Below are 14,694 nucleotides of genomic sequence, written 5' to 3' on the forward strand. Positions count from 1 at the left end.
TCTGAAAATATTTATTTGTGCATACAATATCTGCATGAAGTTCTACCTGACAAAATATTATTTTAGTGCTCCATGTTGGAGCCTTACATATAAGCCTTGGAATGTCTTCTGGCAGCAGTAAAACCATAAAACTGATTGTGGTCATTTTCATGGGTTAATGCTTTAATGTTTTATTATACCTGTACTCAAAAGCTTGTATTTATTCGGTGAAACTAAAAACCTATTTGTTTCCTTCGGCTTTAGTCTTATTGACAAAATACTCTGCAGAGGTTTTCACCTGATGTGCTTGGCCCGCTGATGTTGCTTGCGAATTAAAGTGTTGTCTTTACTTGATATATTTTGGAGTTCCTCCTTATCACAGTAATGTGTATAGCACCTCAAGTTATTTCAACATTTTACACAGCGGAAGCATGACAAAGAGATGCCTTTCCCTTATGATGAGAAAGTGAGGTTCCATGGCAGGTATTTCTGGAGGTATTGTCTATGCTATTCTGTGACAAGAGCTTTTTGTATAATTAACTCCGTCTTATAAATTGCAAGTTGTACTGATATACCCAAAACCCCTATGCAGAGCTTTTACATACAAAAAACAAGAACAAGCAAGATTTTTTAATAAAAAAATTAAAAAGTAATTTGTTGTAATTAAAACAATACATTTTCCCATACCAACTAGCTAATTAACAGAACAGTTTCATGAATATAAAACTCTATTAATTAATCCAAATAGAATAAAAATAATGATAAAAAAAACATTCCTCACAGAACTCATGAGTTAAGATTTTGTGAATAGAGCCTAGTAAATGGTTAATGTTTATGTGCAAAATTGAACCTAGTTTTGTGTCCTATCACAGGGATGTGATTGCATATTCCTGAATCTCTCTCAGTTACACAACTGCATTTAGGAGCCCAGAGACTTGCACTGTATTAACTGCTAGCTGTCCTGCACATGAGCCATGGAAGTAGGGCTGTAAGTGAGCACTGGATTTCCTAAGCTTTCTGATTCTTACCTACTTTGATGTGATTAAGAATTGAAAAATTTCAAGATTTTAACTGTGGGTTAAGATTTCAGAGTAGAACATTGGAGTGAGGGGAGGCATGCTGTGACTTTATTTGGAACAATTGGGGAATTCCCGTTTACTGTTGATAAAACTGTTGGGAGAAATGCTAACTTCATTGTGCCCCTTTCCTCTTCCCCATTTTTATTATTATTATTATTTATTTCTTAGCAGACGCCCTTATCCAGGGCGACTTACAACTGTTACAAGATATCACGTTATAAATTATTTCACATTATACAGATATCACATTATTTTACATACAATTACCCATTTATACAGTTGGGTTTTTACTGAAGCAATCTAGGTAAAGTACCTTGCTCAAGGGTACAACAGCAGTGTCCCCCACTGGGGATTGAACCCACAACCCTCTGGTCAAGAGTCCAGAGCCCTAACCACTACTCCACACTGCTGCCCAAAAGCCTCTTCCACACTTTCCAAAGGCCAGAAAATCCACTGTAGCCCTACCCTCGTGAAACAGTTCAGTGTTGTTTGTATGCAAATCATAAATGCAGAATTTGCCTGACCTACTGTATCGGCCAGTGTTATTGACTTAACAGAAACCTTCAAGATCTCATCACTATCCGGCCAAGTAGTAAAAGGCCCCTCTAGCTATGCTTGGTTGTTTCTTTTCTCAGGCTCATAAATAGATTGGGATATGTATGCCTAATGATATGCTGTCTGTCTTAACTGTGGATTGATTCATGTTTTTTTTTTTATTTTTTAAGAAAGCTGTATCAGCTGAGCTGACATAAAGGGGCTTTTGAGCTCCTATTGAGATTTCTTATTCTTGCATTCTGAACTGTTTGTCAAGTTCTTTCAGACAGCCTTTGTGGGCATAGCTAATTTCACACACAGGAAGGTTCTCATTAGCAGAAGCTGTTGCTAGGATACCTGAATGCATCTTTGAGCACCCTTCTCATTTCAGTCACTGATCCCATATAAATAGAGCCAGGCCATTGTTATTCATTCATAGTGGCTTACTGTATTTAATAGTGATGTAACAAAGAGTTGCTTAGATGTTTAAACATAACGTTAAAGCAGTTTAGCACAAAATGAAAATATCTAATATAGAAAACACACAAATCCTAGGTGTGACATGACCACAGACACCTGTGCCTGAATGGGACATATTTACAGTATTTTGTTTAAAAAAATGTTTATTGTCATGTATAGATGTAATAAAAGAAAGTTTAATTGTGGCCTGAAAGTCTAGAACACCCACTGAATGTTGTGTTTACTGGTATAATGTATCCATTACTGCAGAACTCTAGCAGAACAACAGACTATTGTTTTAATTGTAGTGTATTTATTCCTGAGGAGACAGATTTCAGGTCCTTGACATAATGAGCCAGAAGGCGTTTACCCCAAAATACAATTTCTGTTTAAATAAAATAAAATTGTTATTCTTACGAAACATGTAACAAACAACTCATGAGGTTAGTTTTGGGCTCAAAAGAGTGCCTTCGTTGTTGTTCTTTTAACATTTACATTTTATTTTAGATGAAATTTAATTTTGATGTAATGACCTTAATTAACCATATCATCATTATTTATTTATTTTAGAAATAAACAGATAACAACAAACAACCAATAAACAACCAACAAATTGAACTACGATACAATAACAGAAAAATAAGAACAAATTGAAATCATTAAGCTCACCAAAACATTAATAATATTGTGTTGCAGAATATCGATTATCTTTTTTTTAATCTTATTGCAGCAAAATGTATATGTACATTATCATTGATTTACAGCTGGCCTGTGCAACATGTTTTATACCAAAAAGGTAGAAAGCCTATTGTTCATAGAACTAATTATTTTCTTCAGCCCATCTCAGATTTAGAAAGTAAACCACTTTGTTTCTTTGTTTCATGTTGTCCTCTGTTGAACCAAAGCAAAGAGTGAAAAAACAGTGAAATGATTCTTGTGCTTATCATCTTGAGCAGCAGGTTGTCTTTGCAGACAGACACAACAATTCACAGCAGAGAGGCAGCAAACACATCCAGTGATTCATTCAGTGTTTGGCTTTTATTAGAGGCAGAATTTTGATATTGTTTGCTGTTCATGTCTGGAATGTGCTGTATTATTGACAGACGGTCTGTCTAAATGATAACCAGCTGTTATGTCACTGAGGTAAATGAAGCATAACCATATGACTCACAACAAATTCCCCTTGTGTGTCTCACAGTTTATTGTGCTGAATTTATAAACAGGACCACTTTATCTTTGTGAACAAATGGAAACATAATTAATTCAAAAGGTTGCAATTTAATTAAGTGGAGTTCTATGAAATGTCAACAAAGTACCGGTATGGTGTAAACAATGGGCTTTTTTTTTTTCCCAGGTGGATGTTCAAAATTTGAATTAAAGTAATGTATGTAATTTACAATAGTTATTTGGCTCTTTTGTTTAGAGTTTTCCCCTTTCAGAAAATAGGACTTAATTTAACACTGCACTAAACATTTTGAAAAGCGCTTCTAAGTCAAAGTGTCCATAAAACAAATTCAGATTTATTTCAAATGTATTTATTTAACTAGGATATAACCCTTGAGATATACATCTCATTTACAAGGGGGTCCTGGCAAGAAAGATGGCAAGAAATTACATAAAATCTAAATAAAATCAATAGCAAAATAAAATAAACAAATCACAGGACATCAGTTTTACCTCAGAATGTGTTACTGAGTGAAGTGATGATTAGCCATTCATACTACTAATCTATGTGACATTGCTGAGTTGAGTTGATATCTTGTGACCTGCCTTTCAGCATTAAACACTGAAAATGTACGTGCTCTTGTGTGAACTGTGACTGTGCCTGGCTACTGTTAATGAGCTTTAATGTGTGCTCTCATTTCATTTCCAGTGTGGCTGAGGCTTGCTGTTTCTCTTAGGATTGTGCAGGCATTTTGTCGTGTCTCAATGACAAATACTGCACTTGCATTGTTTGACTTGGGTGCAATGTTTACATGCAGCGCCAGTGATCTTTTTAACAGCTTCAATGTTAACCACAGGATCCAGTAATTGCTCTTGAATCCAGTAGTACTGTGGTCACATTACTTGGATATATTACTTTGCAGACATTGATGAATGCCTTGAAGGAGGACTGGGGACTTGTGGGCAAATCTGTCACAACACTCCAGGCTCCTACATCTGTTCCTGCTTACCTGGTTACACACTGGATGATAACACATGGTCGTGCTATGTTGATGGTATGGCCAATACATTTTTATACTTACACTCCTAGTAATACAGTATATATTTAATGTAATGTTATCAGAAAGACAAATAAATGGTATTCAGAACAAAGGACCACTTCAGCAAATTAGGTAATTTTGCACACTACCATGCTTATGTGTTGCTTGGCTATGCTTTACCTTGCCTTTCACCATGCTTGTCTCTCTTTTAATTATGTTTTGCTGCTCTTTTGCACTTTGTGTCAGGGCTTCTTATTTTCGGTGTTTTACCCTGACTTTTCTACTCTCCTTTTAGAATTCAATTGATACCTGTTAAGCCATTTGTGTATCTCCATCATAACTGAGAAACGTGTTAATAGTAAAATTTATTTAATTTACATTTTTTTTTTCTTTCTGTGAAACAACTGAAATGCCACACAGCACAAAATATTTCTTATTTAGAAAAAAGTCATTATTTCAAAAGTTTTAGCCAATTATTATTCCACCTGGCTCACCGCTGCAAACCCCGCACTAACTCAGGTGAGACAAGGACGAGCACACGCGTCCTCCGAATCAAGTGCCGTCAGCCATCTGCTTTTTTTTTTCGCTCTGCAAGTCTGTCGTGCAACCATCTCAGAACTTACAACGTCAGAGGACCATGCAGTTCTGAATTGCGTACAGGCCGGCCTGCAGGCGCCCGGCCAGCCACAGGACTTCCCAGCCGACCTAACCCCTACCCCTCCCGTGCAGCGTTTGGCCAATTGTACGCCACCCCCTGGGAACTCCTGTCTATGGTCGGCAGTGGCATAGCTTGGATTTGAAATGGTGATCTCCAGGCTATAGGGTGTATCCTGCACTCCGGGCAGAATGCCTTTACCAGATGTGCCACTCGGGAGCCCCGAGACTTTTATTTCTTTACTTTTATTTGATACATTTCTCAAATAATATTAAAACAAGAATTATTTTATATTTGGAAAAAAGTTCCTCGTTTTTTTTTATATTATTTGAAAAAAATATTCTTACATTTGTTCTTAATAAAAGGAAAACAAAAATTAAGATCTTGAAATTGGAAACTTTTTGGAAAGGTAAAGCACTTTGGTGGACAATCTTTTTAGATTCATATCTTAGATTAGTTTTTTCAAATAATTGCCCCATGGTGGCTACTGATTTCCTGGAGCTGTTCATCAGGTCTTGTTGGTTGCCATATAATTATGTAATGCCGGAATTATCTATTTGAAGCTACTTAATCTTTACTGTTTTAATATTATTATTATTATTATTATTATTATTATTATTTAGCAGACTCTTTTATCCAAAGCGACTTACAGAGACTTGGGGGTGAACTATGAATTACAACTGCTGCAGAGTCACTTATAATAGGACCTCGGTTTTACATCTCATCCAAAGGACGGAGCACAAGGAGGTTAAGTCACTTCCTCAGGGTCGCACACAGCCAGTGGCTGAGCTGGGACTGAACCTAGAACCTCCTGGTAACAAGCTCCTTTCTCTAACCACTGGACCACCAAGCCTCCTATAACTTTTTATAGTAAAAACTAACAGCAAAATAGGTTGTTATGGAGATAAGGTGGGCTTTAGGTAAAATAAAATAAAAAGTTTGGGAACCTTTTCTATAAACACCATAAATGAAGCTGTTTCCTGGTCAGTAGGTCAATCTGAGTTATAATTGGTCCCAAGCAGCCAGTGCAGTGGAAGAGCCATTTAGGTATAATAGTTTTTAGTCATTGTAGTCACACAAGAATGTTGACTTAACATATGAAATCAAGAATCCACTGTTTTAACAAAAACAAAACAAAACAAAAAAAGTATGTAAACCACAGGATAAATAACTAGTTGTTGGCAAAATATAACACAGTTGTCCCATTCCTCAGACAAATGTACCTTATTGCAGTTCAACATTCTATTGCTATTTACGTAAACCAAGTCTACATATTCTAAATATTCTACCATTAGGCTGCTCAGTGCAAACACTGGGGGAAGAGCTGCTAAACTCCTGATAGCAGCTTCCAGATTTGAGTCGCTTACAGGTAGAGTTACCAACTAAAATGACACAGCAAATAATGTGCAAGACACTGTCAAAATCTGCATACAGTGGTGCCTAGTACGGATAGCCTGTTTATTTTCAATTATTTCACTGAGTAGCATAAAATCAGTGGTGTAGTAGTAAATAAAAAAGTGGGTAAACTCATGTTTGGTGGCGTTGAACAGATAGATTGAACAGATAAACATTAACAGATACATTCAGGTGCTGTTCACGTGTGAACATTCACAGACCCGACAGTGCGCTTCACTGAATAGTTCTGTTAGCGTCAGGGGCTAGAATGAAGGCTAATGGCACCGCCCTGCAGGTCCAGTGTGCCCAACAACAGAACACTAACAGAACATAAACAACCAATCACAGAACACACACACACAAACAGAACATGCAGGCTAGTGGCCACGCCCCCCTTCTAACACTCAGCTGTCAGTCTCACACACAGCAACGCAACACATGCTCATCGTTAAAATATCTTGTTTTTAACCCAGGATTTGCATATCACAGGAGAGTAGAAATGATTAAACTCTTTAACCCTTATATGAGAAGTGGGTAAACGCTATATTGCCCAAATTAAAAGTGGGTAAACACTGTTTACCTGCATATACCCTTGACTACACCACTGCATAAAATAACAGTTGATTTAGATTATGGTAACTGTTTTAACAATGGGGCGAAAGCATGAAGGTTCTTGGTTCTTAGCCCAGGCTGAATCTTAAAGTTTAGAACCCAATGGAGCATTGCTGGATCTAGTTGAACAGTTTGGTGTAAATTACGTAATATAATTATTCCAAAACTTTATAACCAATGTTTTACATATCTGTCTTTTTATATCTTAAATACTTATTGGAGCAGGAAACTACCAATATCAGTGTTAATAAAAATACATGCACATATGCAACAACAGTCTAATGTTGGAAAACAGCCTAGTTGCGTAACTGGTTATTAACATGTTACAGCACCTTAATAAAGGGGGGAAAAAAACATTATTGAGAATTAATGATAAAAATATGTTCTGTCATTGGAATTTATAAGAGTATCTGAAATCACAGGGTAGCAATACTTATTGGCTCCAATGCTTTTTTTTTATTTAGAGATCTAGTATTTAATAAATTTTCCACACACCACTCTTATGAGTGAATATCGTTTAATTATATTTTACTGCATTTTGGAATTTACCATGCATTCATTAAATCCAACAACAGAATGAGCGGGCAAATTGTAAAGCAGATGCATAGCTTTACCTAGGGAAAGCAATTCTCCTAATTCAGCTTTTTAATTTAATTTTAATTTAGGTTTAAACAAACATACTTTATGTAAACTTTATATACACAAAAGAATATGAGGGTTGTGTTTATTTCACTGACAAGGATGTTTATAAACAACACACACAGAACTGGGCTCAACATTGACAGAATAACTATTTACTGTATTTGTAAAGAAATCCACAATAACAATATTATACCTGAACATGCTGTAATGGGTTACTATTCCTCACCATGGTCTAGTAATGTGACTATGTGGCCAGCATTGAGTTTGGTGTGTAAGGGAAAGCGAGTTTGACCTAATTTCCATTGCTCTTTGTTGCCTTTGTTAAGCCCCTGTGCCCTACCTCATCTTCAGCCATGGAAACGCCATCTTCAGGATTGACAGAGAAGGAACCAATCACAAGAGACTGGTGACAAACACAGGGATCTCTGTCCTGTTGGACTTCCACTATAATGAAGAAAGAATATACTGGGTAGACTCTGACAAGGGTCTTGTACAAAGGGTTTTCATGAATGGCACCAAAAGGGAGGTAATGTGGTTTACTCAAGTCTTCTTGGTATGGCTATGGCTGTAGTTTTCAACCCTGGTCCTTAAGTACCCTACAAAGGTCCAGGTTTTTGTTTCAGACAGGAACTGAATATATTGACAAATTACAATGATCTATACAGTCCTAACTGATGAAAGGTATGGCAGAAGCATAGAAATGAACAGAAACACTATATATATGGGCAGCAGTGTGGAGTAGTGGTTAGGGCTCTGGACTCTTGACCGGAGGGTTGTGGGTTCAGTCCCCGGTGGGGACACTGCTGCTGTACCCTTGAGCAAGGTACTTTACCTAGATTGCTCCAGTAAAAACCCAACTGTATAAATGGGTAATTGTATGTAAAAATAATGTGATATCTTGTAACCATTGTAAGTCGCCCTGGATAAGGGCGTCTGCTAAGAAATAAATAAATAAATAATAAATATATATATATATATATATATATATATATATATATATATATATATACACACACACACACACACTACCGGTCAAAAGTTTTAGAACACCTCCATTTTTCCAGTTTCTATTGAAATTTACGCAGTTTAATGTCTCAATGTACTCTGAAATTAAAGCATAGAACAAATAAACAATTGGAGATAAAAAAGAAATCATGGAATCGTTTTGTTTAACAAAATTTAATCTAAATTTTTGACTCATCAAAGTAGCCACCTTTTGCAGATATAACAGCCGAACACACTTGTGGCATTCTTTCTACAATGAAAATCAAATATTGTTCGGAAAGTTCTTCCCAACACTGTTGCAGAAGTTCCCACAAATGTGTTGCACTTCTAGGTTGCCTTGCTTTCATCCTTTTGTCCAGTTCATCCCAAACCAGCTCGATGGGGTTTAAGTCTGGAGACTGTGCTGGCCATTCCATGATTTGAAGCCTACCGTCTTGTTCTTTTCTTCTAAGGTAGTTCTGACATAGCCTGGAGGTATGTTTTGGGTCATTATCTTGCTGTAGGATGAACCCCTGACCAACTAGGCATATACCAGAGGGTATTGCATGGCGCTGCAAAATGCTGTGGTAGCAGTTTTGGTTCAGGGTGCCACTCACTCTGTGCAAGTCGCTCTGGATCCAGCAAAAGAGCCCCAGACCATCACGCTTCCTCCTCCATGTTTGACAGTTGGTCTCACACACCGAGGAACCATCCTTTCGCCTACTCGACGGTGTACAAAAACTCTGCGTGATGAACCGAAGATTTCAAATTTTGATTCATCGGTCCATAAGACCTTCTTCCAGTCTTCAGTAGTCCACTGGCGGTGCTTCATGGCCCAGGCAAGCCTCTTTTTCTTATTTTGCCATCTTAACAATGGCTTTCTTACTGCCACTCGACCTGTCAAACCTGCAGCTCGAAGTCTTCTCTTCGCAGTTGAAACTGAGACTTGCTTACTTCGACCAGTGTTAAGCTGTGCTTGAAGCTGTTGTCCTGTGAGCCACCTATCACGCAAGCTGTTGACTCCTCAGAAACTTGTCTTCTGATTCTGTTGTGGCTTTGGGTCTGCCAGACCTCTTCCTGTCAGAGTTTTCTCCAGTTTCCAAGTGCCTTTTGATGGTGTAGGAAACTGTACTCACTGACACCTTGGCTTTCTTTGCAATTTCTCTAAAGGAAAGACCTACACTTTTAAGGGTTATAATGGTCTGTCTGTCTTCCTTTGTTAATTGCCTTTTCTCGCCATTATGAGAGCAATATACTACTTCCTGCAGTACAATACTGTCCAAATAATGCTTAAGAGGGTGTAGTAACACAGTCTGTTCCAACACTGCTTTTATACAGACAGAGGGTTTGTAAGTAATCAACAAAAGTTGGGACACCTGTAGGAATTGTTAGCATCAACTTTCAAGGCTTAATTTACTTCCATTGCTGCAGAACAGCTGTAAGTTGTTAACCCATTACTTGTTCCCTGAAAAAGGCCTTTTTGTATAACTCTGAAATGTACATTATTTTTCAGTTTTTTGGTAACCTAAACTTTTTTTTTTTTAACCTCTGGCAGTTTACCACTTACCTTTGTACCATTTCAGGTTATTCACTGGACTTGAACCGCTTAAATTTCAATAAAAACTGGAAAAATGGGGGTGTTCTAAAACTTTTGACCGGTAGTATATATATATATATATATATATATATATATATATATATATATATATATATATATATATATATATATATATACACAAATACAAATAAACAAAAACAAAACTGCTTTGTAATTCAGGTTATCAGTTGTTACAATGAGATTTCTCATTTGTGTCTACAGAAAGTATGTTCAGTTGGAAACGGGATTTCTGGATTTACTCTGAACTGGATTCAGAAAAGCATTATCTGGACCAATCATCAGAAGGGAAGCATTGAAGTTGCAGACATAGATGGGAGGAATTCTAGGGTACTTTTAGAGAATGTATCCCAGCCCAGTAGCATCACTGTTGATCCCAACCAAAGGTATGTATTTTTTTCATTGCTGAATGTTTTTAGCACTAGCAATTTTGATAGATTAAGAGGTCTCTTGAAATTATCCAAATAGTGGCATATCTAAATACTGTCCCCAAACCTGTAATAAATCCTACCTGTTTTTTTAGATAAATTACATAGAAGTGTTACTTAGATTTGTCCAAACTAGTTATAATACTGAATGATTACTGACTATTTTCCCATGTTAACTGCCTTGTATAATTGTATAATAAGGTCGTTTCACCCAATCAGAGCACAGACTTATTTATTACGCAGCAACAGCCCAACTCAAGTAAATATACCCCTACCATGCAGTTACATTTCTAAACATGTAATTATAGCCATGCAGTTATACATATGTACAGTATAATGTTACTATTACAGAATCCAGTATACATGGCTCCATCACCTGCAACCTGAAATCAACTTATGTTAAAAGCAAGCAATAGTCTTTAACAACACAGTGTATGTTAATAGTACTATGCTGTGAGCAAGTCCCTTTAAGAAGAAATATTTGACTCTGTCATGATACCAAAATCAAAGGCTTCTGGTAAAGTGTGTAATACTTTTGTTGCAAGTTTAACACTTAAACATCATACTTCAGTTCTATGTTCTGAACCCAGATATTGAGCTAGAATTCAAACCAAAGATCTGTAGACAGTTCCCCTTGCAAAACCAAGGTGGTCACAATCTTTGAAAAGTTAGAGAATCACTACGCCAGTGCTTTAATCTACTACACCACCTGGCCCACACCCTAAAAGAGTTAAACTGTCATGCTACTGATGACCTGTTACTAATCTTCCAAAATGGGGTCTGTTTAAGTCAATGGTTTTGGTCCACAGTCTATATAATAAATACTACACCCTTGCTATAACGCCCTTCATTGTAACGAACCTTCGGCTTTAACAAACCTGGCCGCTGGACCCCAAATAAAAAAAAAAATGATAATATTGTAACCTATGTGAGGTCTGTGAAGTGCAGGAACGCTTGGAGTAGGAGGGGTTGTGTTTCACATCGGTCGAACAGCCTATGAGCAACAGGCACGGAGCACAGGACTAACTAGGGCTAACGACCAGTGACAGGGGGAGTGTTTGTTGTTATTGTGAAGCAGAGAGAGAAGCGAATAAACAGACAGAAGAGTTCCACCCCGAGATTCCTTTAAAAAATGAATTAGTTTTAGCAGCGTAGGTCGTGGCCCACAGCGACCTGTTAATTGATAGTTAACAATTGGCAGATTGTCTTTGATCATTTATTAGTGTAATAAGATCAAGTTTGGCCCTGAATCGACTGAAGGCTCAAGGATTTTTGTTACAATATACACACACTGTCAACATCCTGGTCTGTATGCACGGGATGCCACCTCTGCAGTGAAGTCAACTCTTTTGTCTTAATAAGAATCGCGTGCCGTGCAACTATGCCTCTGAAACGAAAATCATTTTATGCTGCAACAAAGCTGGACACTATTGATCGCTTGAAAAAAGTAGTAATGCAGACATATCTCTGTCATGAATATAGGTTGTCAAAAAGGACTCGTTTTTTGGCTTGTTCAGCAACCATGCGGCAAAGCAAAATTGATTTAAAAAAAAAATGAAAAAAATAGAGGATCTGATTCATGTCGGGTTGATTTGGAATAAAAAAGTTTGTGATTCTTGAATGTTGGATTACAATTTGGTGCACTTTGAAACGATTCACGTCAGATTGATTTTGAATAAAGGTTCAGCTTTAGTTTGGGATTTGTGCTTTATTTTGTGCTGCGTTTTAATTATTTAACAAATTGGATAAAGCAAAAGCAGAATACTGCATATATGAAACAAACAGGTATATGTAATTCTACTACTTATTCACAATTTCATCTCATTCACTTACTCCAACAGTTTATCCTCAATTTTTATTGTCCTTTCACTTTAACGAACCCCTCAACATAACGAACAAAAAGGCTTGGACCCCAATAGGTTGGTTATAGCGAGGGTGTACTGTAATTTCAGTCAGATGTTTATTAGCAACCATCATTCTTTCTGTTTAGTTTGTCTGTTACTGTAAAACTAGACACCAGACAACAACATTCTTTCAAACATGGCTGGCACTTGGGTGTAATCTAGCTGACTGGCACATTAGCTCCCTACTGATGCTTTTCCAAGAACTGGATGAATACCAAGTCTGGAAATTCAAACTGGAAGAAGTCACAGAGGACAGTTATGAATCATAATAGAAATGTAAACGAAGATGGATGCAGTCACAAATCATTCATATTTATATAATTTGCCAATGCTACTCAGATTTTCAGTTTACAAGCAGTTAGTCTCTTAACCTAACCACTTCTGTTACAATCAATGCAGAACTGATAGGTTGGAGAAAGGCATAGGATTAGGGCTGTCAAGTGATTAAAAAAATTAATAGCAATTCATCTTGCGATTACAAATTTTAATTTGAATTAATCTTGGTTTTAATCACATTTAATTGATCCAATTACTGCATCCATCTCATTCAAGTTTGTTTTGTTACTGATGCTATTATTATTATTATTATTATTATTATTATTATTATTATTATTATTATTAGTAGTAGTATTATTATTTTAATGTTATTCTTATTACCTATTAGGCCTTGCATGGACCTTCTTATCTTCAAGATCTGCTGACCCTATGTCCCTGGTCGTTCCCTGAGATCGAAAACGCGGATCTTCTGACAGTCCCTAAAATTAATTTGCACTCTGTGGGAGCCAGGGCATTTCATCTTTTGGAACTTGCTCCCGATTCATATCAGGAATGCTATCACAATTTAATTTTTAAATCCTGTTTGAAAACGTATTTGTTTAGGTTTTTTTTAAATTGCAGCTGGATTATATATTAATAGACACAGGCTTTTTAATGGAATGCTTGCATAAAGAGCATGATATAAGTTAAATTTGTATGGTATTGTCGTTGTATTATTATTATTATTATTATTATTATTATTATTATTATTATTATTATCAAAAACAAACAAACAAACAAAAACATTAAAAAATATATGTTGTCCTATTTCTGGATAAATGTTGTTGCCCCTTCTTTAGTTTTATATTTATTTACACAGAATTACAGAAAAACGCCAGCATTTGCTGTTAAAATGTTTGAACCAATTGCTAAATCACAATGGAGTCAGTTTATTACTCACCTTATTGCATTTCAAACTATATATTGTATATTTTCTTATGTTTCCTTTAAAAGGGTATCCTTTACTGATGCTTTCCATTGCCGTTAAAAAAAAAAGTATTCTCTTTTATTAATAACTTAAAATTGTCTAAATAAAACAAAGCATTCTACCCGTAGTGGTTATATTATCCTTAATTGTAAATACTATTACTGCATATATACTTTTAGTACTTTGCTCCGTAATGCAGTTACAGGACTAACTTTCTATGCAAACCGCGACTGCACGCACTACGTTCCATGCGCTCGAGTATAATTAAAATTGTGCCACAGGGAATGAATTACGGTATGCTAAGAGGGTCAAAACAGAGACGTGCGATTAACGCGCTTTAAAAAAAAATGAATCTCCAAAGTAAGTAACGTATTAATCGCATTAATAACATTCAAACTTATTTACCCACTACAATAGCAGAATAAACATATTTACATGTAGATTTTAGCATGACAAGTACACCTTAATTTGCTTTTCCAGGCAGCCCAAGTTTAAGAGACTGATTTCAGGGAGACCTCTCAGTAGACAGTCCCAAATGCTGAGTACTTTTTTCTAATGTTTCTTAATTATTTATCCAGGATCATGTAAAATTATTATTTTTTTCTAAAAATGCCCTGTAGCAATTGATTTATTTTTCAAAGCAGGTGTGCAATGGTGTGCAATGGTAGCTGACCTGCCACTGGCAAGCACTTATTTGCTTAACATGAAAGTGTCTATGGCAGGGCTTCCCAACCCTGGTCCTGGGACCCCATGTGTCTTCTGGTTTTCAGTCCAACTGAGCTCTCAATTACTAGCTTATCTACCGTTACTCATCTCTCTTAGTTCCATTTCACTTAACTGAAGTTATCACTGTTTAGTTCAAATTTGTATTTATAATAGTATGGGAGCCATCTTCTCCATGTTGGTGCAGAGGCATTTCCCCTCAGCTCTATGTGCTGGACAGAGTGTCCCTTTAAAAAGA

At 36.5% G+C, this 14,694-nt stretch overlaps 1 protein-coding gene across 3 annotated transcripts in view; it reads left to right on the forward strand.

The window, feature by feature from the left end:
* egf (epidermal growth factor) overlaps positions 1–14,694 on the forward strand; it is a 56,309-nt gene that overhangs the window by 4,319 nt on the left and 37,296 nt on the right. For 2 of the 3 annotated variants that reach the window (XM_059030633.1, XM_034035830.3), the window contains exons 2-4: positions 4,139–4,270; positions 7,886–8,085; positions 10,363–10,544. In XM_059030633.1, coding sequence (XP_058886616.1) covers positions 4,139–4,270; positions 7,886–8,085; positions 10,363–10,544 — 514 coding nt within the window. The remainder of the gene's footprint in view (positions 1–4,138; positions 4,271–7,885; positions 8,086–10,362; positions 10,545–14,694) is intronic. The other variant, XM_034035831.3, reaches the window with a different exon arrangement.

Source organism: Acipenser ruthenus, chromosome 1, assembly GCF_902713425.1.
Source record: "Acipenser ruthenus chromosome 1, fAciRut3.2 maternal haplotype, whole genome shotgun sequence".
NCBI lineage: Eukaryota > Metazoa > Chordata > Actinopteri > Acipenseriformes > Acipenseridae > Acipenser > Acipenser ruthenus.